This window comes from Varroa destructor, unplaced genomic scaffold (assembly GCF_002443255.2).
Source record: "Varroa destructor unplaced genomic scaffold, Vdes_3.0 BEIS01000005.1, whole genome shotgun sequence".
In the NCBI taxonomy this organism is placed as follows: domain Eukaryota; kingdom Metazoa; phylum Arthropoda; class Arachnida; order Mesostigmata; family Varroidae; genus Varroa; species Varroa destructor.
Window position 1 is genome coordinate 2,479,829 of NW_019211458.1, and position 26,700 is coordinate 2,506,528.

The window sequence follows — 26,700 nt, forward strand, 5'->3', positions numbered from 1 at the left end:
TTCAACGGTTTTATAGAAAATTGCCTATAAGGTGCGAGGGCTATAATGGCTTAGTAAACTCATAGTGTTTATTATGCATCTAAATTTGTTGTAAATCTGACTTTGTCTGATCTTGAACCCTAATCACGGTTCCACGTGTATTTAGTAATTAGTACTTTATTAACACACGGCTTAGTGTCGATTGGGTATCATAAATAGCTCCTTTCATTTAATAACCAGCATAACCATATGGCATCGAAGACACCAGCGACAATTGCTCAGTGCAAAAAACACAAAGTACATTGTAGGGTGTTTTTGATAAACCTGAATATTTCCGAAATAATTTACGATTTAAGGCGCGTCTTGAGTACGATTTGTCCTACATGTGATCATTTCGCGTCACAGTCTTCTGTGCATCTTGAAAAAAGGTTAGGTTCGTCAATTTTTAACCTGAATCAAGTAATGAAACCAGCTCTTTTGCTATTTTACCGCTTTTATAACAAAAACTATAGCTAATCTCAACTGATAGAATAGGACAGTGTACCCTAACTCAACGGCCTGAGTTAGCCGTTATGATAAAAGGAACAATTTTACTTTCGTTTATCTTTTCACGCCACTCGTTTGCGTTTCTATGCAAAGACTCATTATCGGCCCATTATTTTACGTACCCTACAAGAATAATCGTTACGCCTTGAATGTCTGCACACCTAATTTGGATGACTCCCAATTAGGTGCGATCCAGTGTTGTCGCAGTGGCAATACATCTGCCTTATTATGAGGCGTAAAAGCACGTCATACAGATTACGTTCGACATCGCGTTTCACGCAAAGAGACAACCGTCCAATACGGTGTTTAACGGACATAAAACTCAAAACATTTTTTCGTGTTATCAGACATGTCAGCCATTTAGCTTCAGTCGATAATTTGCACTTGTTTAATTCATATACATTTAATTATTTTCTCTAATTAGAGTAAAGCAAAACGACGTTCGGTTCAGTACCAGCTTATGCTCTATTTCTTTAAGCCAGTTATGTGGTTTGATATAAAAACGCGTGGGCTAGTGCGGGCGGTCGAAGCAATGGACCTGACCGACGTAAATGTGTGCTGTATAAAGCAACTGTCTTGAGTATAGATGCCTCGAAAATATGACAGATGGCCATAATTATTTACTAACACTTTATTTACCTTCTTACGGTATTTACAAACCTAGCATGGCGCTATGGTCTACCGCGAACTTGTACTGGCAGTACAACGCACAATTCCACACAATTGTGAATTCCAGGGAAACTAAACAAGTAGTTTTATCAGAAATAGATAGTAACAAATCTCTCTCGACTCGGACGAATGAGTCTCGTCGCAACTAGTCCCGGTGGTGAAACTCAATTTACTCGTACTTACATAGCGGGTACTTTCAATTTTATATAATGTAGAATCCCCCGTGCAAGCTTTTTACATTATATATGAGGGCGAGTCAAAGATATGTCGACTGCTGCTGTAGTGACAAATCTTCGCAGCATTTCTTACCAGCATTCAGTCTACCGCATTCGTGCTTCTCCCACCGTTCATTTCGAAGCAAACGCGTCTAAAAATCGTCGATTCCTCGAAGTCTTCAAACTAATACCCGGTCCGTCCTTCGCGCAGGCTTCTGACGCTAGAACACGAATATGTTACTGAATTCTCTTTCTAGAAACATCGCTACCGTAACAATTCAGTGTAAAATTTCGTCCCGCTATCTCTATGGAGTATAGGCGTTTTCCGTTGCGTATGACAGAATGATAAATGAGATGCAATAGTTTAACTTTACTTTATAAGTTAAACTATTGAATCTCATTTATCATTATTAGTTTAATTAAAACTAAAATACTTTTATGGTGGATTAATTCCATGAGAAAGGGTGCTTTCAGGGATTTAAAAGTAGTCGTTTTGACGTTAACGGTAAATTGCCCTACATTTGATTAACTAATTACACATTTTATTCCTACGTACAGTTATCCTAAAATGTAGAAAATTAAGAACGCAAACCCCTAACCTGTTGTTGTAAATTGTATATTAACCATTTTATCTAGATAAGAGAAGAAATGGCAGCAAAACGACAGGCTGGCCTGGACCGATTGCTGAAGCTTACTGTGCCCCTACCAGAGAATCCGACTTGTCTCAACGAACTCGCGGGATCGATAAGGCGTCATCGCGAGCGTCGAGATACAGCAGTGGTATCCCATTACACTCCTGTCGACTCTAACATGGTTGAAAACTATAAACCTAGTGAATTTGGGCAAGCGGTTAGTAGAGCATCTAAACTATCGAATATTTAAGCACTCGTACTCATATAAACATCCGCAGTGCACAAACACACTCTTATTTAATTTTTTTTTTATATATTCAATTAACGCTCAGAACGACTTATTATACAGGACAAACACTTCAAACATCTTTGGGTGTCGAAGGGTACCTAGAAAAATGTATTGCATTTACAAAGTGATGTCTACAAACATGACATGTTAGGTTGAAGAAGCGCTTTTCATGCAAGCCGTGTACAAATCCACTTCTAACCAATTCGGCACAAACAGTTATGCGTTAGAAATACGTGTCCGAAATAGAGGGAAAGCGAGAATAGGCCTTTGTTTGATAGTTGTCGGACAATACCGCAACGCTGTCAATGATATTCGCTAGCTGCGATATGAGACCCAATGCTCATTCACGATGTGCGGTGGAAACCACGCATAACTCACAGGTTGGGTCTACCGTCTCAACCTAAATGCTTTTTTTTCATTCCCACAAATAATGCCACTTCTTTTAAATAAAAGGGAAACAGAATTTAAGTTTTATATTTTATACAAGAATAGCTAAAATTTCTATAGAGTGTTGAGCATCTGCCACCAAGTCTGTTGAGATTCGTATATTTTCATTTTGCTATGATACTTCACAGAAAAAGCAGTCTCGAATATCGGAGCTTGCAACTCTGAACTCGAATTGTGCAACGAAATAAGTGTGGTGGACCACCACCGGTAGGCTGTATCCTAACAGACTAAACTGCTTGTGATAAGTTTCAAATCCAATAAAAAAACCTGATGCACATAGCGTAGACGCTTTACTAATACCACTGTAACATTGAGGTCCACGATATATTCTTCTTAATAAAACCTGCTTACTTTCATTTAAAGTGACATGGCGTACTGAAGCTTAAAACGGATTTTCTAGTCCATAAGTACGTCGTTGGCATTCTCAACAGTCTTTATTGCTCTGTACCATCGCTGGTTTACTACCGGAAGATTAGTGATTTGGGCAGACGATAGAAATGGGCTAATAGCGTCTCCTTGTGACACCAACTTTATGATCTTCTCAAATTTAGGTCTCCTAACCACCTTCTGTCCAAAATGACTGGGCCCAGCCATCGTCTAAGACCACGATGAAGCTCGGTTTCAATATCTTTGCAAGCAATGGTATGAGATGCGCATGCGCGGCAAGAAGTTCACAAACCTTGAAAAAATGTTAGAATATCACATCTTAACATTGATCTGAGTTGGTGGGGAGCAGGATGCAAGAAATCTTGTGGTAACAAAAAGGATTTTTACACTTACATGTTATAGCTGTACGAAGTTTCGGACCCTATGCCATTAACCCTAAAAAGTTATCATCGAGGCAGTTTCTTAGCTATTTTTCTTCAAGAACGGAGGTTCTTTCCCATATGATATTTTTTAATTACGAAAATTCTATTTAACAAACCTTTGCTTCAATATTCGGGTGTCCTATCTAAGTCAAGGCACGTAGTAAATAAACACGTGATCTGTAAAAGCAAAAATAAATTTTATTCACTTCGATTCTGACACTTTTTTTTATACCACAAAATACCTAAGTGTTTAAAACATGACAATCGGTATTGATGTAAGTACTTAACCGTAACCCAGATCCGCATAAAGTATCAACACTCATTCTGATAACTATCTCTTGTAATTTTCGGAGCTTCATCATCCTTATATTGATCCTATCGTCTGTTTTTCTCAGATGGAACGAATGATTGGTCTGACTTCTCCAACGACGCGGTCACGTCTGCAGTCACTATGGAAGCGATTGCAGTCCCTTTTGATAACAACTGCGTCGTCTTCGTTCGCTGGTGGAAACTCGGAGCGTGCAGACGAACTCACCAAAGCGCTGTTCCAACAATTGTTTAAACAATTCGATCTGCCCGCAATTCTGCGGCGACGGGCAGACAAACTTCGTCGCCGGTGAGCTTTGCTTCCTGTGTCTCTAGGTAAAATAACATGGTCATATCCGAGATTCAGTAGATCCGGTATCATTGAGCACATTGAACTATATATGTGCCTCTTTCGTAAGAATCGTATCCAATGATTAGTGTTCCGAGTTAAACTACTCCGCAGTAGGAGTACCCCTAGACGTGAACTCGCGAAGGCCTTAACAGACTTCGTGACATCTTTTTGTCTCGTTGAATCCTTGCAAATGTCGAATGTTCTAATTATGTGAATGGTAATATGCTACACTCTCAAAAGCTTTTTGAAAAGTGTCTATGTAAAGCTTGCATCATTGCATTTAGAACGAATTCTTAAACTTAAGTTTTCCCATACTATAATTCTGGTGGCTTTCAAATTTATTTGACTCTTGGCTATTATATTAAAATTAGCTTGCTTGCGCTTTATCCCATGGTAGCTTCCGACATGTATGCATAATACTATTCTAGTTTACGTATTATAGAAACATTGGATAAGCTATCTGAAAAGTGAAGGACATTATCCATTCACACTCTCTGGAGGTTGTACTTCATATGTAGATAACGTGTAGAGATTTCGTAGCTTTTGTCCCCGCCCACAAATAATTAGAGACTTCGTAGCCCATAAATGTGATCTATTGACTTTAGATATAAGCGTTACTACGCTAACTTACGCCACGCACCTTTAGATGAAGATGCCCAGTAACAGAAGATGGTATACACTTGCGAAGGACGTTGCTTTGCCGATAAGTGTTTGGCATATTCTTACGGGATGGATTTATCTCTGAAATGTTGGTATTACTTCGATTTGACACATAGCTGTATACTTCAAAGAGGATAACTGGTGCGTCAATAAAACTTCGTCCATTTTTAAGTGGATGAGTTTATTACAAAATATTGCTGTCGAGATCGTCTAACTGAAGTTGTTTTAAAAATCCTCTTTTTTTCTGTATATATAATAATAATCAAAGTGGTGTACAAGTGAAGTGTATCATTGAAATGTGTGTAATAAGTAACATGCTAAAATGGTTCTTCGAGAGTTCAGGTAGACATTTTTGTCCTTTGTATTCTTGAGAAACACTTTGTGCCATATTCGATCAAAAACCCGCTAGCTGCTAAGGTAAAAGCGCAAAGAGAGAAAAGAGCGTTTATACAGTTATCAATTTCACCTGTTACAATACATTTTCTATTTGTACAGATTTACGGATCGATCAGCCACTGTACAGCCCAGATCTCTAGCTCGATAGCTATGATTCTGTGCCTCTGTTTTTTCAAAAACATCTGGATCTGTGTACGAACATTTCTCTAGCTTATTTCGCTCCACTATGGTGAGATAGTATTTCCTATATTTAATTGAGTAATGGCTTTAACTGGTTTCATGCCTAATTGCGGCTTCCGATATAAACTTTAACCATTTAGTTTACTTTTTTTCATTTTAAGCGATGTACGGAAAGGTGGACTGTCCTCCAGTGGTTGTTTGCGTTATACATTGCAAGTGACGTAACCGAATAGTTATTTTAAATATATTATTCCGAACAGTAGGGGTTATATTGTTAGTATAATATCCTATAGACGAACAAAAAGAACTGCGCTTTTTCTCACACCTGTTTTTGCATAATCGACATATTGCAGAGCGGGCGGGCCAAGTCCCGCATCCACCGACGACAATTCGACCGAATTTAACGGAGAGAAGGCCTCCGACGATAGTATTCGAGTTGTGGACTTCGGTAACCAGGCAAGCAAAAATAGTGATATTACGGAGACAGTTGAACCGGACAAAACGGCTAATGGAGGGACGCATGGAGATCAACAGATCCGACAATGGTTAGGAATGGTTACCGAAGAAGATCAGAAACTAGCTCAGAACGAAGAAATTCAGGTGGACCAAAACTTAACAATAACAGATATCATTACTGCGTCAAGTACTACTCCAAAACCATCGCCAACACCGTCGACAAGGTAAAAACAAGCTCGGGCGATCTTGCAATCAAACACAATGGTACACCTAACAACTATTAATGGCACGGGTATACGGCTAAGTGGGACGCCATTTTTCGCATTCTAAATTCGTATCGATATCTTTTCCACGATCGGTAAAAAACAAGTAATATTAGAGTACCGTTCAAATGTCCAAGTTCCGTTAAACGCTGTCAAATATATTCGGAAAGAAGTGTAAGCAATTGCACATTGCTCAATGATTGTATGCGGGTTTGCTACGAAACAAACGTTTAGACCAATAGCCATTATGAAGTAAGCATCACGACCGTTACTGGAATGAATAAATTTATCTATGCCATAAATAATAATATATACTAATTCCAATATTTTAGCAAAAATTCGGCCATGCAGCTTCAGCGAAAAAAAGGTCCTGTTCAGGCTGCTGTTAGGCTGCCTCAGAAGCATGCAAAGGGCGGCATCAGACGATTTCAACCCGTACAGGTCTTCTATTTTGCGATTGTATAACTCTATTATGTCCTAGATATAAATTTTTGAAGCATTTTTTTTTAAATTGATTTTTGCCCACTCATCTGATAAAGTATCAGATGCAGCTATTGCTTTCAAAATAAGCGGGAAGATAAAAGCTACCCAACCCTGAAGTTTACTTAAAGAAGTACCACTTGTTCGCTAATGTTTGTTAGCTGAGGATTGGAAAAGTAGTAAATTTAATGAGCAACATTACGATCTGAAATCTAGAAGAAGTTCAGTAAGCTCGTGTTGACCTAACAAGTAAAGGAAAGCTGCACTCCGTTGCATGCTATGGCTCTAGGTTCGGTGATAAACCCATCGCCGTACTTATATCATACATTTTTATATGTCTTCTTCCAGGGAAAAGAACTGCTTGATGAATAGTCGGACGCACCACTTCTCCCGCTCGAGAAGTAGCAACAGATAAATATCGATGTCAGCTTACTTAGAACGGCGGCGGATGAATGTACGCATCCAAAATGAATCAGCATCTCAGAAATATATCTCGCTTCCACCTATTGTTCGGCTTATGACCTCTCGCTTATACGGGTTTTTCAAATCGTCTTCGCTTGTTGTGAGCTGAGACTGGCAAGCCCAGTCAAGTGCCATGGAGCAGCGACACAGAGCGTCGCATTTTGAGCTAAAAAAACACGATGGCAAACCGATGCCCTGGAAGAAGCCGTATTTATTTACTACGAATGCTTGCAGTGTGCAATATCAGATACGTGAAAATGGAACCTGTACTAAACCAAGTACATGACTGAACTCATTTGTGTACTAGTTACATTTATTCGAGTTCTTCACATATGAAGTATTTAACTGCGACCTGTATAAGTACACCGGTAAGAAGTAGTTCTCCATTGTAAATATGCTAAAACTTTTCCAAGTAAATGGGGTCCGTACACGTTCAATGCTATTTATATTTCATCATCGATACATCTTTTATATAAATGGCCGGCTCATTTCATTATCTTTGATTATCACGTTTGAATTCCTACCTTGTTATACCCAACCTGAATGACGGTGTTTCGAGTTTTACGTCCATTATCGCCGTTATGCATTCGCTCAGACGGTCGGCTCATATCACGAAATGAACCGTGTGTCTATGCCTAAGTTTGAACCTTGACCACCACGTGTCCTTAAAATTAGTATGCAAATACTTTTATCCACTAGGTCATCACAGGTACACTTGACTAAATTAAGTTAGCTGCAGATTATTTATCCTACTTGGAACCTGTAAACAGAAATGTACTGCTACACGAATTTGATACGGTGGACGAAATAAAATCTTTTATTAGTATTATGCACTTCGCTGTGTTGAAAGGATCTGTTATAAAAGATGTTAAACACGATTTATGTGTTAAATAAGTTTGAAGTAGACGTCCACTTCTACGATAAACTGCATGGGGCACTTTCAAATACACTTACTTGCAATCAGGTCAGCATTGTAAATGCTGATTCATACGTCACAATTTTGCAACGGCAATAACTTATTTTTCTCTAAAACTGATATTTCGTTATCTCATTAACATCCCTACTGAACACGGATAGCGCCAGTGATCAAAAATAAAGCTTTTCTTTTTTCTAGTGATGGATCGTTAACTTTGCACTTCTTCCGCTCAGTAGCAGTCTTCTAATTCTTTGCTATTAATAAATAGCTAGCTAACTATACTATCCGTAAAGGAGCCTCAAAATCGTTTACGATATTAGGTTTCGGTCCTAAAATAATTAATTGTAATTTCAAAAAACATTGGTAAAATAATGCAGCATAAAGCTGGCGTCTTCTTTTATTTCCGCTAATACACGTACGCTCACAACATGTAAACTAATTTTAATAGTTCTAAGGACAACCGTTTATTAGTATTTATAGGTAGCATTCCTTCTTGTTATCTCAGCAAACTACTTCTCATTTTTCGCAGGTTCTTCATGACATACTTCAATTTCCTACTGTTTACAGTAGCGTAAAGGTAAACATTATTTACGTAGCTGTTGGGTTTAACGATTTGCATGAAGTAGAATAACAAAGAACCGCTAATAGTATTAAGTCACTATAAATATACTTTGGATTCCACACGTTTGCTAAAATTGACTTCAGACCCTCGTAGCAATAACATAGGGTGCTTGTTTGCTTATCCAAGACATCAAATTCACCCTAGTTCATAAAGCTTAATACGATGATTTATTACTGTAGAAATTTGGGAGTAGATTACTGATTTTAGAATTGACCGAAGCATCGTTATAAAGGTTAGTTGTTATATCTCAAAAGATTTTTAATTGTTACTTGAAAAACTTGAAAAAAAAAAAAAGAGAGTTTTTAGAACAGTTAGGCACGAATACTGCCACATACTTTAAATGCTATGGAGCTAGAGTAATAGCAATAATAATAATAGCTACTAAGAGTAATAATAATGAACAGTAAAGATCTGTTTTAACATCAAACCTATCATCGTCGGTTAATGTGATTCTTCGCAATTTTTTTCACAAGCTTACATATTTAGGCAGTATCATTTCGCCGTCGAACTTTGCACCGTCAAAGCGGCGGTGAAAATCGATGTTTATAATTATAGAAGCAATAACTTCTCCAGGGATTGATCATTTCGATTAGGCGGGGGAAGGAGGCTTTAAAAAAGTGTTAATAGGTTTACTGCTAAATATTTCAAGAAATTTAATTTAGAGGACACTGACGCATTAATCAGATCCGACTTAACATGCATTTTTGTTGTAACTCCCAAGAATCACTTCCTCATTTACAGCTACCCTATATCAGACAATCAGTGACGATAGTTATTTTCTTTTATAAATTTTTTTTTTAATTAGATTGCCTGCTTTATATTCTGTGAATTATGATAATGATATTTTTTTTTCATTTGTGTATCTTCGTAAACTAAATTGTACACTTTATACATTTTAGATTAACTCTGTGCCCACCCTAACATCAAACCGTGACGGTATAACCGTAATGCTGGCCTGAGGTAATAAAAACTTGGATTTTTGTTATCTAAACGCTAATTATTAGGATTATAAAGAATAAATAGCTAGTCGTTTAGTGCTTTCACTACTCCAACGTCGTCTAGACGATAATGTTAAAAAACTCATTGGTCGTTTGCGGTTACTGGTGGCGCCCTCTATAAGGTGGCCATGTTTGTTTTGGTGACTGTCAATACTTATTGTGCGCATTGTGTGTACCGTAGTAAACGAAACGCGACTGGAAGGTATCAAACCAACGTAGAGCTCTGGAAACAAAGTGAGTAATCAGTAGTTTATTGATGTTGAGTGCAATTTTTTCAATAGTAAAATAATGTGCCCTTTCTAACAACTTAATGTCGTTCTCAAAAGCTTAAAGGAATTTCGTTGTTAGTAAGAGATGACGGAGGTGTATGAGGCTTTGCTAATATCTAAACTCTCTGCATGGCATTAATCTAGCTTAAAACTATCATTTTTACTGTGGCTATCGAATTACTATTGCTGTTCATTATTAATAGCATATGCATGAAACTATAATACAATCAGTTCCCAATTTTCTGAAGTGCATTGATTAAACGACATTGCGATTACTTAATATTGGAGCCCCAATTTTTGAAACAAGCGAAATAACTATTCTGAGGGAAAGTTTGTAAAGGCAGAATTAAACCAGTAAATAGAATTACACCGATATATTTTATTTTGAGCACTAAAATACACGTTTTAATTTGAAACGTTCTGCTCGTAACCAGAGAGCACCACTGCAGATAAGAGCAGTGCAGTTAGCTCGTTTTGAATTATAGGCCTTGCACTTCTATGACTTATTTGTTAAATTCAAATACTCGTACTTTTGCCTTTTGTAAGTCAAGTAAGTCTTCCTAAACATATATCTAAATCAGTAAAATGAGAAACCTCAATGAAAAAAAAAGTATGATTATGATTGAGCGAAGGAGATGTCCCACAACAAAGCATCTGTACAAACTGATCAGAACGATGCAGTAAATAGAAAAATTAACTTTGAAATTAGTTTTAAGAAATGTTAGAGTGGAGTACCATCATCGGATGTCTGTTAGGTGGCTTGAAACGATCTGCTATTTTTAAAAATACATTTAGCACAAACTTAGAAGCCATAATAGAATATACAGGGTTATTTTCGTTTGCATGTTAACTTTAATGGGTTCGCGCATTGTTAGCATATCAGTTGTTATAACAGTCGACCTCATGGATCGCCATTATAGTAATATGTCAACGCTATCGCTCTTCAAACAAGTATTATGTATTATATCTATATTTCACAAACTAGTCAGTTATCAGAACTACTAAATATTAGGGTCTTTTTAGTCTTAGATATACTATGGCCGCATCTACTACAACCACGGAGGCTCCAAAAAAAGTCGATCTTGGCCTGCTTGAGGAGGACGATGAGTTTGAGGAGTTTCCTGCTGAAGGTGAGAGTTTAGTCAAACACACGCGCCCAACACGGTATGTTGTCATATGAGCTTTTCGTTCCGGAATAAATATATTTCATATTCCGTCATAAGCCCATATTTTCGCAATAAGCGTTCGTCTCATATCTAGCGCAAACAAAGTGCTGCACATATCTATAGGAAAAGATTGCTAAACATGTAGCAAACAGCCCTCAGAAGGCACGGACCTTCCATTAATCGACACAAATAAATATGATGAACAATCAATTGGCAGACAAGAAGAGAACGATACAAGACCTAGAAGCGTGTTTACTGAAAAGCCCATTAAATTAGACTACATATATTTATAATAAAAAATGGAAGTAGATAAACTTGTCATTTTACAGGAAGTAGACTTTCGGTAAATTACATATTTGAAAACAACCGCTAACATGGAAAACGTTAAGGAAAAACGTTTTTGTTCCATGTCTGACAGATAAAGCTGTTTCAAAAAGAGGTTGTGATTATTATGGCAACTTAAAATTTGACGGGAGATCAAGCAAGCTTGGACTTGAGCCGGGCGGCTTACGTAATGCTCGTTATGTGGCTAGCAGTATCTCATTTCTAATGTAATACATACTGGTTTGAATTGAACTATAAAACGCGGACATGGTAAGGGAAAGGTGTTTAAAATTACTAGTTCTTTAAGTAAACTATATTACATACAACGCAGCTGTAGATTCCTAGAGCTAAAATTGTTTAGTAAAGGAATCTAGTTAAAGTTAGAAAATGCATGCTGAATAGCTAGTGAGACCGCATGATTTGTAGTGTTTTAAGTAGATGTCTTATATGTGCTTCAATGACTGGTAAAAACTTTTTACAATTTATTAACGAATTAACAGAATGGACGGGTAAGCTTGACGAGGCAGCGGAAAAAGCAAATGTCTGGGAAGATAACTGGGATGATGATAACGTTGAAGACGATTTCTCTGATCAGCTAAGAAAGGAGCTTCAGAAAGCGGGAGTGAGCACCAAGGAGCTCGAGACAAAATAAATTTAAAAAAATCAAGTACCACAAGCCTGGTGATATCTTCACGAATGCTTAATTACGTGGCGCACTGAAGAAACTCTTTACTCGCAGGGAAACTGTAAGGAAAGCTTTCTCGTTAATGAAAAATCTGTCGAAATTTGATTCATCTAATGATAATAATTAAAGTATGTAAAGTACTTTTGAACTCATGAACTATCGTTCACGAGCATGTAAATAGCTAATTTTGTGTCGGCTTCTACCGGCCCAGATTAGACAGCATTAAAAATAACCTGTGTACTTTGTTCATATTAAAGAACGAGAGTGTTTTTATTTGCCTGTTCAGTACGCGTATATCGTACTACTTGCTCCCCCTAAGGCTTTGTATATGTACAGTCAGTATTAAATAACTGAGTAACTGCAGTACCATCTTTATAATGGACACATATAAATCAAAACAGATATTTTTCTGTTATTTAAAGCAAACACCATATCTTGTGAGGACGACTAACTGATAGTAGATTGTAAATACTTGCATTTAAAAATGAAGACAATGTCACTTTAGTATTTGCATAAGCGGCTTTCTTTGTGTACTACAGAAGTGTCGCGACGGATATTTACGAAAGTTTGATCTCGCACTGCTGCTTATAAAAGACTTGTACTGATAAATTATAGGTAAGACATCTCCCTTTATAGGTTTCCTTTTTTACCGTGCAACGATATCACGCAGCGTACATGATGAGCCCACCGGTGGTATGAGTTCTCCCTCTTGACGCAAAAAGGGAAGCAAGCAATAAAGTTTTTGAATTCTCGAGTCAACTAGAGTCTGTAATGCAATGAAGTTTTTCTCCATATCTTTTTTCTATAGATGTTATTATAGCAACGCGCCAGTTGTGGCTTTGTCTTTGGTCGAGTAAGACTGATTTTGTCAAGCTCTACCTCACGCTCTAAATACCCAAACAATATATATCAGGTTGTTATAAGCGAATCCGGCAAACTTTGAAATTAAATAACTTTTGAGCTATATGCCACTAACGGACGAAACTTGACTAGTCAATATTTTAGACTTCTAGAACTTGCGAGTAAAGATCGGTTGAGTTTAGGGAAAAAATGAGTTCAGAAAGAAAGGCACCTTTTAGTTTTAAAGATCAAGGTTCAGTCGTCTAGTTTTTGTTCCTAGAAGACCACTACGCTGCAGAAATTTATCGAAGATTTATGAAGACGTTAGGCAAGGACGCCTTAAACAAAAGCACAGTGTCCGAATAGTGCAAACGCTATCTTAGGTTTTTTAAGAGACTCGGGCATCGTTGCTAAGGCAATCGAAAATACGCAGTATCCTTACTCGGTGGCAACGCCGGACCCCACAGCCATGCCTCAGTTTCTTCCTGAATTGAGCAAAGATATCTTAAACGTTGGCTTCAACCCGTTTATTCTCCCTATCTAGATCCGTATGATTACACGGCTTTCTATACTCTAAAAAGAGCGACTGATAGGCGGGTATGTTTCATCTATCAAATTACGTCGATAAGCCATATATAAAGAGAAATTAAAAATGGGAACGCGAATGGTAGTTATATGACTATTCAGAAGCTGTGAAGGCACTGTGATAAGTGTGCAAAAAATAAAAGATAGCAACGCCACGTCTTTTTACGTTTTGCGCTTCTGTACTACGCTGCTCCCTCAGTTCAAGAGCGATCTGTTTGCCTGCTTGTCTCGACGGAGGCCATTAATGGCTCCAGATGTCGCTGTAAAGCTACTAACTAGATTGCTTGAAAGAACCGTTGTCATTTTTCTAAACGGTTGGCGATGCTTTCCTCGAAGAGCCTTTCGCACCTTATTCAAAGTCCAGTAAATTCCGTCCTGCAAAATTTTGTAATTACAGCACCACAATGGTTTTTCGGGCTTACATTAAAGCTTGTAAAAACGTGACACGCTGAGGTAAATATGGAATCCCAATCGTCTGGTACAATTATAGGTAAACGTTTCTAGAAATTTGATAGAAGTTTTTTTTATATATTTTGCATATATTTGCAGAGCGACACAGATAAGGGTTTAATAAGTATGACCTTGGAAGTAAGGTCATATAAGCTTTTTTAGATTTACTCTACTCTTTTGTTGTTTTTTCCATAGACCTATTCTACAGTTACCCGCAGCACGAGAAAACCGACAAAGTAATATAAGATATAGGACGCCTACAATGTGTGGGCCTCTTATATTTCTTTAATCTTTGAAGAAACGTTGTGTTGGTTAAATGATGACCGGACTCTGGTGCTTCCGATCGAGTGAAAAATTATCATTCATCATCAAATACCACCATTCCACCCAGAACACATGTACGATCTTCATACCTTTCTAGAGACATCAAAAACTATGCAAAATGGGAATTAGCGCAAATGCAGAAAGATAAGTGTTTCATTGAAATCTGCTTCTTAATATTATTATGTTTTATTGATTATTATATTATTTTTTTCTGAAATGTCCACCTAGTTTTTATATGAGACGGCTCTTGAAATAGAATACAATAAAGCAATATCTACTTGTTTTTTATTATTTTAATCAAGATATTATTTTGCCGTGCAATTAGTTTTAGGGGTAACTATAAGCCAAATCGCACCGAAGTCTTGCGTGATAAACCAATTTGAGTATAGATACTTTATAGCTAATCTTACTAAACATATTAAAATATATGGTTATGAAGTCTAATAAAATATATCAGTTATGTATTATGGTGTAGTTTTTAGCGATTAACATAAACTCCCTTGCCGCATAGGTGGAAAAAGAATCCTTTGGATCTAGCGAACCACGTTCCGTGTTTCATTATCGAATTACATTGGCCTACTGAAACGACTTTGTATTAGAAAGACCTGATCAGGTCATCTTTTGAGGAAATCAAGATAAGTTAAATGCTCTTCAGGGTGCCTACTGTTTAAAAGTTCTAGAAGCTTTGATTCTGTAATCCTTGTTTGGAGATTATTATTTATTCTCTTTTCTCTTTCCAAATTTGACAACAGGCTCTTTATACCATCAATAGGTTAAATATGCGTCTAGACTAATTAAATTTGTACCTCTTTCAGTTCGACATTATTTGTGCACTCTTTTCCCTTTTTGTCAGTACTAATAAGTATTTTATGGTTGTCGATCATAGTCACTTGACAGTACATAATAAACGAGCCTAAGTAGACAGCTATTTTTGAGCTATTTGAATAGACAGCTAAGCTTTGAGGTCTGTTGTACGACCTTTCATAAAACATGCTTCAACTTAATTGGTTACAAATGGCCGTGCCATTTTTAATAATATACTACACCCCTCATATATACACTTTTGCAAGTTGACGTTTTTAAGAGTGTCCAGAAAAATAGTCTATATTGAATAAAAGCATCGCAATTAAATTTAACACCATTTTCTTGAATAATTAATGACCTCCCGATATTACCTGGGTTGCGACGTTCTCCAAGCTGGTAAGATTTCATTCAAAAGAGAATGCAGCACTGATTATTATATCTTCTCATGTAGAATTTAATTGTACTAACATATATACATTTTTCGACACTTGTTCCTTATTATTATCTTGTTATATCTGTGTTAATATGCAACTTGATTAAATTGAATCCTGAATATAAAAAACGAAGCCATATCGGTTCATGTTTTCAATGAAAACATTGATCCCTATTGTAGGCCAACACGTCCTGAAGTTTCCGTGCTCCTTTTGTGATTTCATTTATCTATTGTATTGTATATATGTATATTGTATATGTACTTGATGCGTATTACATAGTGAATAAATAAATTAATAACGAACCGTGTCGATGCAATGTATTGTCAAGCAATGTATAGTCTAGTATGCTACGTCCTAGCTGGGCGTTATGTGAGATCAAGGTAATGCCATTTTAGATTGTCCTCAGAACTAACTGATAAGAGAGAGTCTGGACTCATATACCCCCTTATGCCCAGAATCAATTCTATAATGGTCAAAAATATCAAAACAGGATCTTACATGACTAAAATCTACATTATCATTCTGGTTCGCGTACTTTGTGTATTATTCCGTCTCAATACCGCTTCGAATGCCTTACTACTATTAGCATATGCCCATAATAATTACCAGTAGGTGATTTGCCCTGCCGCTACTTCGATTCCGCTATCTCAATTGAGAGAAATAAAATTTATTCAATTCGAGTTGTCGCTATAAATCATTGCACAATAAACAATAGTCGTTATGATAGCAATATAATAATGACCTATAACAGTATATCAGTTGCACTTGCATCATCGTAATGACCCTGTTGATCCCAGAGTACTCCTAATAGGCAACGAACGCTTCTCTCGTTCGGATTTTTACTATAATTCTCCAGTAGTATTGTCAGAAGCAGCAGAATACCGGTTTTAGTATGTTGCTGTGATTTGATAGGAATTGAATATATTTTGCGCAATTTTAACAGTGTCTTTCAGAGGAAATATGATCATAGTATGAACAACAATAGCAGTCATTTTATATTAATAACCATATCTTTTACGTATTAATCATTTCGGTGTTTTTTTCGTTTCTTGCTTGTTTTAGTTTTTTTTTTCTAATGTCTACTCTGTTATGGATCTTTTCAGCGCGTTCACAGCGTTTGATGTGCCCTGAAATCGTTAATGTTTATGCAACTCGATTTTATGTTACAGATTTTTTTTTATAATAATAGTAATGGGATCGTGATGGGTTATGGTTCTCAGTGCTACATATGTCATGTAATGCATGTAGTATAATGTGTCTAGTTGTCTCATTGACGACGTAGCAGCGTGGCTACAGGCATCTTCAGTTAACGAGGTTGCCAGCTAAAACAAGTGAAACACGGCGGTTGGAAGGTAAGTGGAATCGATTTTCCTTTAGGAGTCCTGCAGTAGTCATCCTAGTTGTCTTCTTCGACTGGTGAAGTTTCCTATTTGTCAATGTCGGGTGCCCATAGCTGAAATAAATAATAAAGCAAATCAAAACAAAAATTGAAGCAAGAAAGTCAACCAAGTCAAACTCAGAAACATGAAAGCCACTTTGCGGTGCATTTTGATGGCACCGTGAATATAGTGACGTCCAAATACGTCTTGGCTAAATACATCAAACTCATAGGTCATAAGTCTCCACTTCCGAATATAATCTGCCACATTAATGTACTAGTAATCTGAGAATGCACTCCTAAAGTTGCTGTTTTGTGATGGACCTGCGGCATAATTGTTTGTGTAATCTGTGAGGTTTGATTAAGAAAAGCGAACGGCGTCAGCCATAACAATACTCTCCTATAGAGAAACATCATATACATAACGTCAAGTTTAAAATATCACGAGGTAGAATACAGAGGCTACTTGAAAGAGGTTATCTTTAAAGAGATACCATCCATATGGCTTCTTAGATTTGCATATACTACGCATATGTTTAAATGTATACGTGTAATAGATAAATGAATATGTCGTAACCGACACAATAGTGACGAACTAAGGGGACGGTTCCTTTAGAACAAGTTTTTCTTTTCTATGCATATACGTCAAGGCCAAGCCAATTGCAAACATAAACTAGTCGGCCCTTATTAATAACAACCATGAACTGCTCACAACCTACCATGAGGTTGTCACGTAAAGCGGCATAATGAGTGTAGGATCTTGATATAAATTTGCTGGCAGCAATGCAATCTCAGAAGATAGCATTGCCAAAGGCCTGCTTGGATGACTAACACGACTTACCAGGTGCATTCAGGATCTTTTAATAAAGAAGTTTAGAGTCTCTCGCCAGAACGGGTGCGTCACAGATACGCGCAGAACTCCTGTGGCCACCTCAGCTAACTAACAATAGTAATCTCTTTTCAGCTTCGGGTGTTAAGTCGTTAGTAAAGTTAAAGTCAAAGGTGTTAAAGTCAAAGTCAGTGAACGCCGAATCCGTTCCGCCGAGCGTTCACCGACTTTGAAATCGGTAATTGGTTCAGGCACGCCAACATAAAAATCAGCTGAACGAAACTAATTTTACTGACTATATGTATATATAGTCTGTTTTTTCAATATGGAAATGTTAATTTTAAATTTGAAAGCTATTCAAACTATTTCAAAAATATGCACGTTAATTAATGCAATTCGCCTTACAGAATTGCTTCTTTTTTTCACCAAATTTCAATAGGCAGTTTTTATAGTAGATTTTTGTATTTCATGAATATACATATACATGAGCTAAACGGCAGCATTATTTTTACCACTCGTTGTTCCATTTATTATTGTTGTGAACAACGTATTATAAGCAGTTTCTTTTGAAAGAAATCTTGGTGACTTCATTCGCATAATTATAATAAAAATAAATAAATAAATAATATTACCAACATATGCGCCACATTGTAGATAATCACGGTCATGGATTAAAATTCATTATGAGTAATAATTATCCTTACTAATTATTGTTATGCTAATAATCATGCGTAAACATGATAGTTACATAAGCTTCCGTCCGACAAAATTAGCTTTGAAGAACGGTGTGCACTTCGTTATTCTTCCTCCTCATTTCTCGAATAAAATGTAAATTATAGATGTGCTAGTACTTGGTCATTCAAACTTTGGCACACTCACACAGCCTGGCAGAGCCTGATACGGATTTATGATCTCAAGAACATATAGCCTTTAGCTTACCTAACTTAGCAGTATACAATTATAAAGCATCGGCTTCCCCAGCCATAATCAGAATCATTTAAAAAAAAAGTGCGTTTTCTCTTTAGCTTTATTGGATATCTACCGTTTTCGCATGAAGTTATTAATGGCCCATACATTGCTGATTCATATAGACCCACTTTATGGGATCATATAGGCCAGTAAATAAAACAAGTGCTTTCGACTGATATTTTTTACGAAATTAATAATTTTAGTGAGTTCACTTAGGCCATTTAATAGGAGAGTCCTTTATGAAAATATTGGTATTTCTCCTTCGTGGTACCCATTGCTTTTAGTGTGTAATAATAGTACCAATAATTGCATTAGGTAAACTTATATATATATATATATTTATTTATTTCGATATGCTCAAACCGTCCTCACGACCGAACTTCGTTCTAAATATTGGATCAGAAATAATTCTCAATGAAAAAAGGTCGATATGGTATGTGTATATGTGTATGTCTCATCTAAAGGCATTTATAGACCCAAGGTTCCCCATTACCGCACTCATTTTACGTATATTGCGATAGACCGTAGTTGCGCGTACTCATCAGCAATCCAACCTCTTCAAAAACTATTGAAAGCCTTTACAGCTATTCTGGACAGTTGTAGTGAAAACAAAATGACGGTGTGCTAAATGTATGAGTCAAACCTACATTTTAAGAGCCCCACGATGCCTGCGAGCCCTTGGGCGTTTAAGTTTCGTATTTGTATTTCAATAACTGAAAAAAAAATACAGCTGATGGTAACAACCGTGGTGGTGGCTATGGTTACACAAGAGGCCACCGTCAAACGAGTTTCAGCAGTTCCTTCGAGCTGCGGAACATTTAGAAAATCGGTAATAGTAATAGTTAATCAAAAATGGGCTTTGGAAGCGATCTCCACTTCCTAACAATTCATTTCATCGTTAAAAAAAGGTCATTGGCTATTGCAATTTAAAATTACAAGAGTACGAGAACAATTTCAAATAACGAAAAATCTCGATTTAATTTATTATCACTCAATCTCGGTTTTGTTATTCTATAATGTGATACTAAATGTAATCTTGTCAGGTAAATCTATTTTGCCAGATATAACAGTGTACTATATAGTATATACGAACTTCTGAAAAATTTATCACATCATCATGTTTAACACACAACGCTTTGTTTGGAACAAACGGTCAAGTAGCATCCAGACGAGATGTCTTTGCATGACTGTCGACGAAAAACTGAATAAGAATGAACACTAGTTAGATCAATGCGGTCTGACTTGTGTCCATACACAAGCAAGCTATTTTACAGCAGCGCAGTCGACAGAATCACGAGGTGACTACAACAGGACTCAATGCACAACAACATAAATTCGCTTAGTTAAGTGCTTAAGAATGTTGATCAGACGGGTGAACAAAAAGGTTGGTCGGAAAAATATTTGGCTTAGTACTTGATAATCTACCGTTTTGAAGAACTTAATGCAGGTAGTACCTGATGATAGGCAACTCGGGCATGAACTTCGGAATCTACGGCAATACAGTACACCATAAGCAAACGTATAAGAAAAAAAAGCCGAACCTGGACAATAAATCTCATCAACTAGGCAAGCCAAATTTTAAGCCAGCACTATAGTGCAGGTGAGAGTTTCAGTCAACTACTATCGATGGGGGCAATCAGACAACCGAGGAGAGTGATAACGGAGAAAAACCGACCAGTGGGCCCAGGCGCTCCAGGTCGGCTTTCGACATGACAGAACAAGCAGCGACCCGAAGCATGAAACGCAGCTGTTCACTCACGCAGAAGTGCAGAACCAAAAACAGAAAAGACAAGACCCAGAGGACGAAAAAATAGATATTTGTAAGACACGCACTACGATCAAACAGGGAGATTTTATTTCAAAATCCGGAGGTATTATTTCTGAGGACTATTATGTAAGGCCAAATAGATCATCGCCAAAACGGACTGTTGCTATAGTTTACAGAGAAGGGGAGAGGAGAGGCAGTAAAGAGCAATGAAGTCCGAATGAAGAGAGCATTCGCAACACTTCTGTTGCAAGAGACAACGCCAGAGGATTTAAGGACATAGGGAGTAGCGTCGGCTAGTGGAATGTCGGAGTCGGGTCAGTGATTACGGGCCTGTGGGTGATAATAAAAGCTGGTGAATGACACCATGCTATGCGGTTTTAACTTGGAACAAACAATGGGTTTCACTTATTTATCATATGGGTAACGCAGCAAGCTAAACGCAGATACACATAATAAAAGCGTAAGTAGTCTGTTTTAGGCAACTAGGAGATCAAGAAACAGAGAGACATGAAATAATTTTTGCTTTCGGGCCGAATTCAAAGCGCGAAACTTTGACGATCCTGCCTTAGCACGGCACTGTTTTTTTCACAATGCGCATGTAGATGCGCATAATAAGGGGAGCGACGAAAATGATCGAGGGGACAAATGTGACCTTTTGATTCTAATCTACAAACATTCTCGACTACAGCATTCATTGCAACTTAAGATACGTGCAGAAGTTTACTAAACGCGGATGAACGACGTCGCTAGTTGGCCTCTATTTACCGAATCACTAAAAAAATCGCTTACGGCACTTAGGCGTTTGCGGTCATTTTTCCAATATGAACATTGCACAGTAAGTATGTATAGATAGACACGGCAATTTTCTATATGCTAGCTGGTAACAAGTCGCCGCTCAAGCGAATAGATAGTTTCCAAGAGCCTTGCGTTTGATAGTAAGGCTGAAAGGAAGGATTAAGCACGCCACGGCAACGGTCGTAATCCAGAACAAGCGGATTAACAATCGTATCGATTTTCAACCAGATGAAATGAATTTCTAGTCAGAAGCACAATTTTAATCTATTTACGATTATTTTGATGTAATATCCTATATGCGTAGATACTGACAAGAACATCGTTGCAAATGCAAGTAATATCGTTTTCAATATTTTCACAGTACTCCTCGACAATCGCCTTCTCTACGCCTTTGGGCTACTGTTCGATAGATGAGATAACGTTCTAGGAACTTCCCTGGATGTTTTTGTATGCAACGGGAAATAAGTAACGCTCCTCATTCGACGAACAGAAAGAAGAAGAAGAAATATGTTAGGTAATGTACTTCTTGGCTCCAACTACATCATCGTACCTGTAGAAAAGATCAAGCAAATCACGCCAGTGTTGCGAAATAAAAAACGATAATGCATATTGCCAATAAATAAGGCTAGAGATATTCACTAGCAGAAATTGTTCGTGTAATCGAATAGGTCCAACGCTGCTAGCTTTAATTGGTGTCAACAGCCAAGATCCTAAACACCAGGAAAAGTCACTTAAAGAAATGTGTAGATTGTCAGACAGACATCAGTCCACTGCGAGGGCCGCGGTCCAAATCAGGTGTTTCACTATGACGATTTTTTTAGGAAAATACATGTTTTGATGCCTAATGACACTCACTTTGTCGCTCAAGACCCACCAGTGCACAACCAGGCATTTCTTCAATCTCATTAATATTGAAGTTCATCAAACTTGCAAAGAAATCTAATTTAGTATTATGCTGGATACGCTTATTAAATGTTCTACTTTATTCAGTTTTCTAATATTATATTAAAATGTTCTATTGTCGTCTAATATCGGTACATCAATATTCGGAAATGTGATTATGATAAATATCAATGGGATTGCTCCGTACAATTGCCCCCTTGAATCAGGGCGAATATAGAGCTGGACCAGTCGCTGCCTAAGCAAGACCATCACCGGTCGCAGTAATATTAGTAATAATAATAATAACAACAACACAAACACAGGTACCAACAAGAGCAGCCGCGGCCGGAGCGAAACGGCAGCAGCAACCGCAAAGGTAGTGGTTGCGCTATTGATAATACTGATAGTTATTACTACTATTCTTCTAAAAGTATGTTCTACACTTTGCTGTTCGTTTTCAATTCAGTCGACGGTTCACTTGATCGTAGCATTTGGTAGATGGTACTAAGTGTTCGATTCGCTTTGCCTCCAGAGTACTACATCACAACACTCCGAATCAGTGTAAATCGAAGCGCGCAACTAAATTCGCAGCTGTAACGGTCAAATCATCAGTAATAGCTGATTGTAGACTGAAAGATGAAGCAGTAGATGTGTTAGAATATTGTTGGCCGATTCCGATGGTGAAATGGCCACGGTTGAAGCGGTGGCCGTTGCGATAGCAAAAGTTAGCGTTATAGATTATAATCGAACCGCATCGCTTCTAGGTCGACATTAGCAGCAACAGGCAGAGCTATAACCGCAGGCGGTTTAACTACCTGTCTGTCTTAGTTCGTGCTTATTTCTTTACATTTCCCATGTCCGTCTCTTTAACCTTTATGAAACAATAATAGTGACAAATCGCCTGCCTCGCCGCTTGCAGCCACGACCGCCATTAATGCAGTGACTACCCGTGAGGTTAACAGCATCGACTTAGCCTGCCGATCGCTTAGCGCACGACAGACGGCGGCCACCTGACAGCCGAATGAGCAACAAGGCGACGACGGCACTAGCAGAAAAAATCAGCGGCGGCCGCGATCGTAGCAGAGACTCAAATAATAAATTAATTTATAGTCGAACGCTCAATTGAGAACTTTAGCTGTGCTCTCGTTTAAGTTAGTAAGACAGAACAATCTATCTACTATTATCATTTTTATTGCTTTATCGATACTTGTCGCCTTTTGGTGGCTCAGTGGCGTAAGGGTGCGCGAGAGTAGAGTCAATATGCGCGCTATCCAACTTCGCTGAAACACGCGCAGATTTGTTCCACTCTCCTGCACTCGTTTACCGCCGTTTTTGTTTTCGTCAACGACGCAGCCTGTGGTTGTTGTTGTTGTTACAGCAGCAGCAGCAGCATTATCCTGCTTGTTGCTCACAGTCGTTGCTTACCGGCATTGCGCTACCGGCACGACCGTCCTCGTCGCTGTCTCTCTCGCTTGCTGACGCCGCTACTATTACGCTTCAGCCACAGCAGCGTACGGACCGCCGAAGCAGAGGCTAGTGCAGCTCCACTTCCTGAAAGGAGAGACGTCGCACTATGGCTGAATTGAAGCTTCTGATGATTGCTGTGATCGCTGCTGTTACGAACGTAGCCGCTGGTGCCGCCCGTGTCGCCGGTAACGGCGGCGGCCCCAACCACTAACGCTGCGTTTGTCGTCCTCGCTACTGCAGTCGACATTTTAATCAAATCAGATGTCAAACTATTGGATTTCTACATTTACTAGAAGTGACATGCGAGCGACGCTGCTGTTCTATCAGTCACTTTTGCTATCAGCATGGAAAAAAGATGTCGCTCAAGCAACTGGTCGATTGGCCTTCGAAACGCGTATTGTCATTGCGGCCGCATAAAATATACTTGGCCGACACTACCGTCGAAATTGCTATGAAGAATAGATGAGTACTTTCGCCTAAGCACTATTTAATAAAAAGAGTGCAGGCCTTTTTTTATTCAGCGATTTGTAGCTATGCCTGCTGTCGCTTACCATCGGCTACATTACCTTCTGCACCAGACATTAATCGCCAAACCTTCAACAAAAAAAAGGCAGCGGCCTCAAGCAAAAACCTGTACGGCCGACTCGACGACGAAGACAAAAAAGAAGAAAAACGCAACCGTCAACCCACCACTAACTCCCTCCCTCCCTCGCTATCCACTCAATTCCGTTCCTTCTATGGCGCCGCCGCCGCCATCGCAGCTGTTTCTCCCGCGTTCGCCGTTGCTGTCACTCCGGTTGTGCATGATGTTGAAGAACTAACTGATCCCGTCAACGAAGTCGGACTCGCATTGAGACACTCCATCCAATTCTGGCAATGCTATTATCTCCCGTTTACTCACTCGACCCTACTCGTGCTCTCTTTCTCTCTCTCCCCGTTTGTCTGTGTCTCACTGTCACTACTCCAAGAAAGCCACGATCGCTGCTGATTTCCCTGCCACTCATTTCTATTAGCTGTTGATCAGTACTGGTAGTTGCGGAGTGCCTGTGACAGTGGTGCTGTTGAACGACGATAGATGGATCAATACTACAAAGATGGCGCTAATCGTGCGCGCGCAACTCAGTTGAGAATAAACGCATTTAAGATCCGGTGAGGGAAGGGCAAACCGGACCGGCGATCGGTCGCCTCTTCTCGAAGCTTCCCATGACGGACTCCGAGGAGGGCGCGCTATTTTTCAAAAAATAGCGCCAAAAAATTGCTTCTTGTTAAATTTGTAACTGAATCGCAATGAACCATAATCAATAATCTGAGAGCAGAGAAATTGTTCAAATCCTAGAGCAAAAGATCAGATAAACGAATCAGCCGGGCCGGTTGTTAATCTCAGTCATTACAGCAATTTCTTTTATTCTTTTTTTAACGCTCTTCTTATTATTCTTTTTTAAGGGTAGCTTTTAGTGTTTCTGCATTTTATATACGTCGTCCAAATTGCCAGACAAAGAGATAATTTTGCGGTAATGTTTCTCATAAGCTGTTTGTACACCGTAACCGACAACCTTATTACAATACAATACGATAGAGTTCAAACTATAAGAGTCAGAAGAATTCCACCTACGGACTCCGAAACTTTTTTTGGGATCTATGGTTAGTTTGTGTAAGGATAACAGGTTAAAACGACAAAATCAAACTCATCGTTTACTCATCTGGTTTTTGCAATCACTTTTTGTAACACAGTCACGCTTTTACATTTTTGTTATACAATAATTTAAATAGGTTTTTGGCGCCGCAACACAAGACCTTATCAGGTATTGGTGGGCATAGCTTTCTACGCCGCAACATTTGCCAGCTGAGGCACGTAAACAAGAATAGACCAGATGGCACTAATAATCATAAGGAATCTAAGACATGCCAACCCATTGGATCGGGCTAGCCTGTATTCAACTGTAAAATAATTAGCCATGGCTTCGGTCGTAGGCTTTTTTCGGAACACATTTCCATGTTCTCCTATTAGGTTGAGAACTAGCTCATTGATTATGGATAGTTAATTGTTACATAGTTATAGGTCAAATCCTTTTTTTGATACAAATTCTTAAAAAAAAAAAGAAAATTTATCGACTGCTGTCTTGTAATACTATGCTGTTGAATACCGTCATTCATTTGTTGACGAACTATAATGTAAATATATATTATGCTAATGCAGGTTAACAGGAGGCAAAAAAATTCAGATATTCTATTGAAATAGTTCCTGGAATACAAGCCTCATGATGTAACCTACAGATAGTTATATACTTTATTCAAGCAGTATGTTCCGGAAATAATTAGTTCCGGAATAATGTATTGTGTTAATAATAAAAGTTTCTCGCAAGGGCATAATGTACACTAAATGAGAAATTCAATGAGAACTTTGAGAACTTGAGCAGGTACTTCAGCGACCTGTGGCTTGATTAAAACTCGATGTCGCAACAACAATTCAATCTGTATCTTAATCCTGTGATGGGTCTTGTAAGCAGGTATTGCACAACCGTACAGCGTATATGTTAATTATTATCGACTTCTTGAAGTAATGGCCAATAATGACCCGTTAAAGGTTCAAAATGAACATATACCTCAAGCATCAAAGTTATTGAGATTGTTGCCATTCACAGATTGAAATTATCATAGCATTTGATATACTGCAGTATAATGAGTGATTACGCGGTGTAAGCATGCCCAGTAATAGCACAAATTCGTAGGCTCTCTTGCTGCTGCTTTTGTCAGTAATGTGTGGGCTACAAAGCGTTTTAAACTTAGATGTCTCCGTTCAATCCATCGCGATGGGCACGAATGTCATGGAGAATAAGGGAAATTTTGCGGTGACTACATTTTCTACGTAGGAATAGCATATCGGGGTAATTCAGCTATTAATTAAACTTCGGATAATGACTAGCAAGACAAATAAGCAACATATGAGATACAAACTTCGGTGTATACTTAGATTGCTTGCACTTCCGTCATTTTAGATACTTCGCACTAGGTGAAAATCTATGTTGTTAAAATGGATTTCCTTGTTAGATTCCT

The 26,700-nt window shown here is 38.2% G+C and overlaps 2 protein-coding genes and 1 long non-coding RNA gene across 5 annotated transcripts in view; 2 read left to right on the forward strand and 1 right to left on the reverse strand.

The window, feature by feature from the left end:
* Positions 1-8,264, forward strand: part of LOC111251003 (uncharacterized) — a 19,781-nt gene extending 11,517 nt beyond the window's left edge. Inside the window, exons 5-9 of the mRNA XM_086990939.1 lie at positions 2,046-2,258; positions 3,982-4,202; positions 5,834-6,160; positions 6,532-6,640; positions 7,028-8,264. Of these exons, the coding sequence (XP_086847065.1) occupies positions 2,046-2,258; positions 3,982-4,202; positions 5,834-6,160; positions 6,532-6,640; positions 7,028-7,051 (894 nt within the window). The 3' untranslated portion in view covers positions 7,052-8,264. The remainder of the gene's footprint in view (positions 1-2,045; positions 2,259-3,981; positions 4,203-5,833; positions 6,161-6,531; positions 6,641-7,027) is intronic.
* A 1,489-nt stretch (positions 8,265-9,753) lies between these two features.
* Sem1 (Suppressor of exocyst mutations 1) lies at positions 9,754-14,784 on the forward strand. 3 transcript variants are annotated; one of them, XR_015329107.1, is made up of 4 exons: positions 9,754-9,911; positions 10,970-11,076; positions 11,937-12,182; positions 14,192-14,784. XR_015329107.1 is itself a non-coding variant. In XM_022807121.2 (3 exons), the coding sequence occupies exons 2-3, from the start codon at positions 10,983-10,985 to the stop codon at positions 12,086-12,088; spliced, it is 246 nt and encodes an 81-aa protein (XP_022662856.1). In that variant the 5' UTR covers positions 9,754-9,911; positions 10,970-10,982; the 3' UTR covers positions 12,089-12,380. The 3 variants fall into 3 exon arrangements, 1 of the variants encoding a protein (XP_022662856.1); XR_015329108.1 differs by lacking the exon at positions 14,192-14,784 and adding an exon at positions 12,758-12,940; XM_022807121.2 differs by lacking the exon at positions 14,192-14,784 and having other exon boundaries at positions 11,937-12,380.
* A 612-nt stretch (positions 14,785-15,396) lies between these two features.
* Positions 15,397-24,341, reverse strand: LOC147755174 (uncharacterized). Its single transcript, XR_015329109.1, has 2 exons — positions 17,656-24,341; positions 15,397-17,011 (listed from the first exon to the last, which is right to left on the reverse strand). It is a non-coding gene; the product is annotated as an uncharacterized LOC147755174 (long non-coding RNA).
* Between the last annotated feature and the right edge of the window lie 2,359 nt (positions 24,342-26,700).

Coding starts and splice junctions, on each gene's coding strand:
- Sem1 (XM_022807121.2), top strand. CDS start 10,983: ATGGCCGCATCTACTACAACCACGGAGGCTCCAAAAAAAGTCGATCTT. Junction 11,077..11,936: donor TGAGGAGTTTCCTGCTGAAG/GTGAGAGTTTAG, acceptor ACGAATTAACAG/AATGGACGGGTAAGCTTGAC.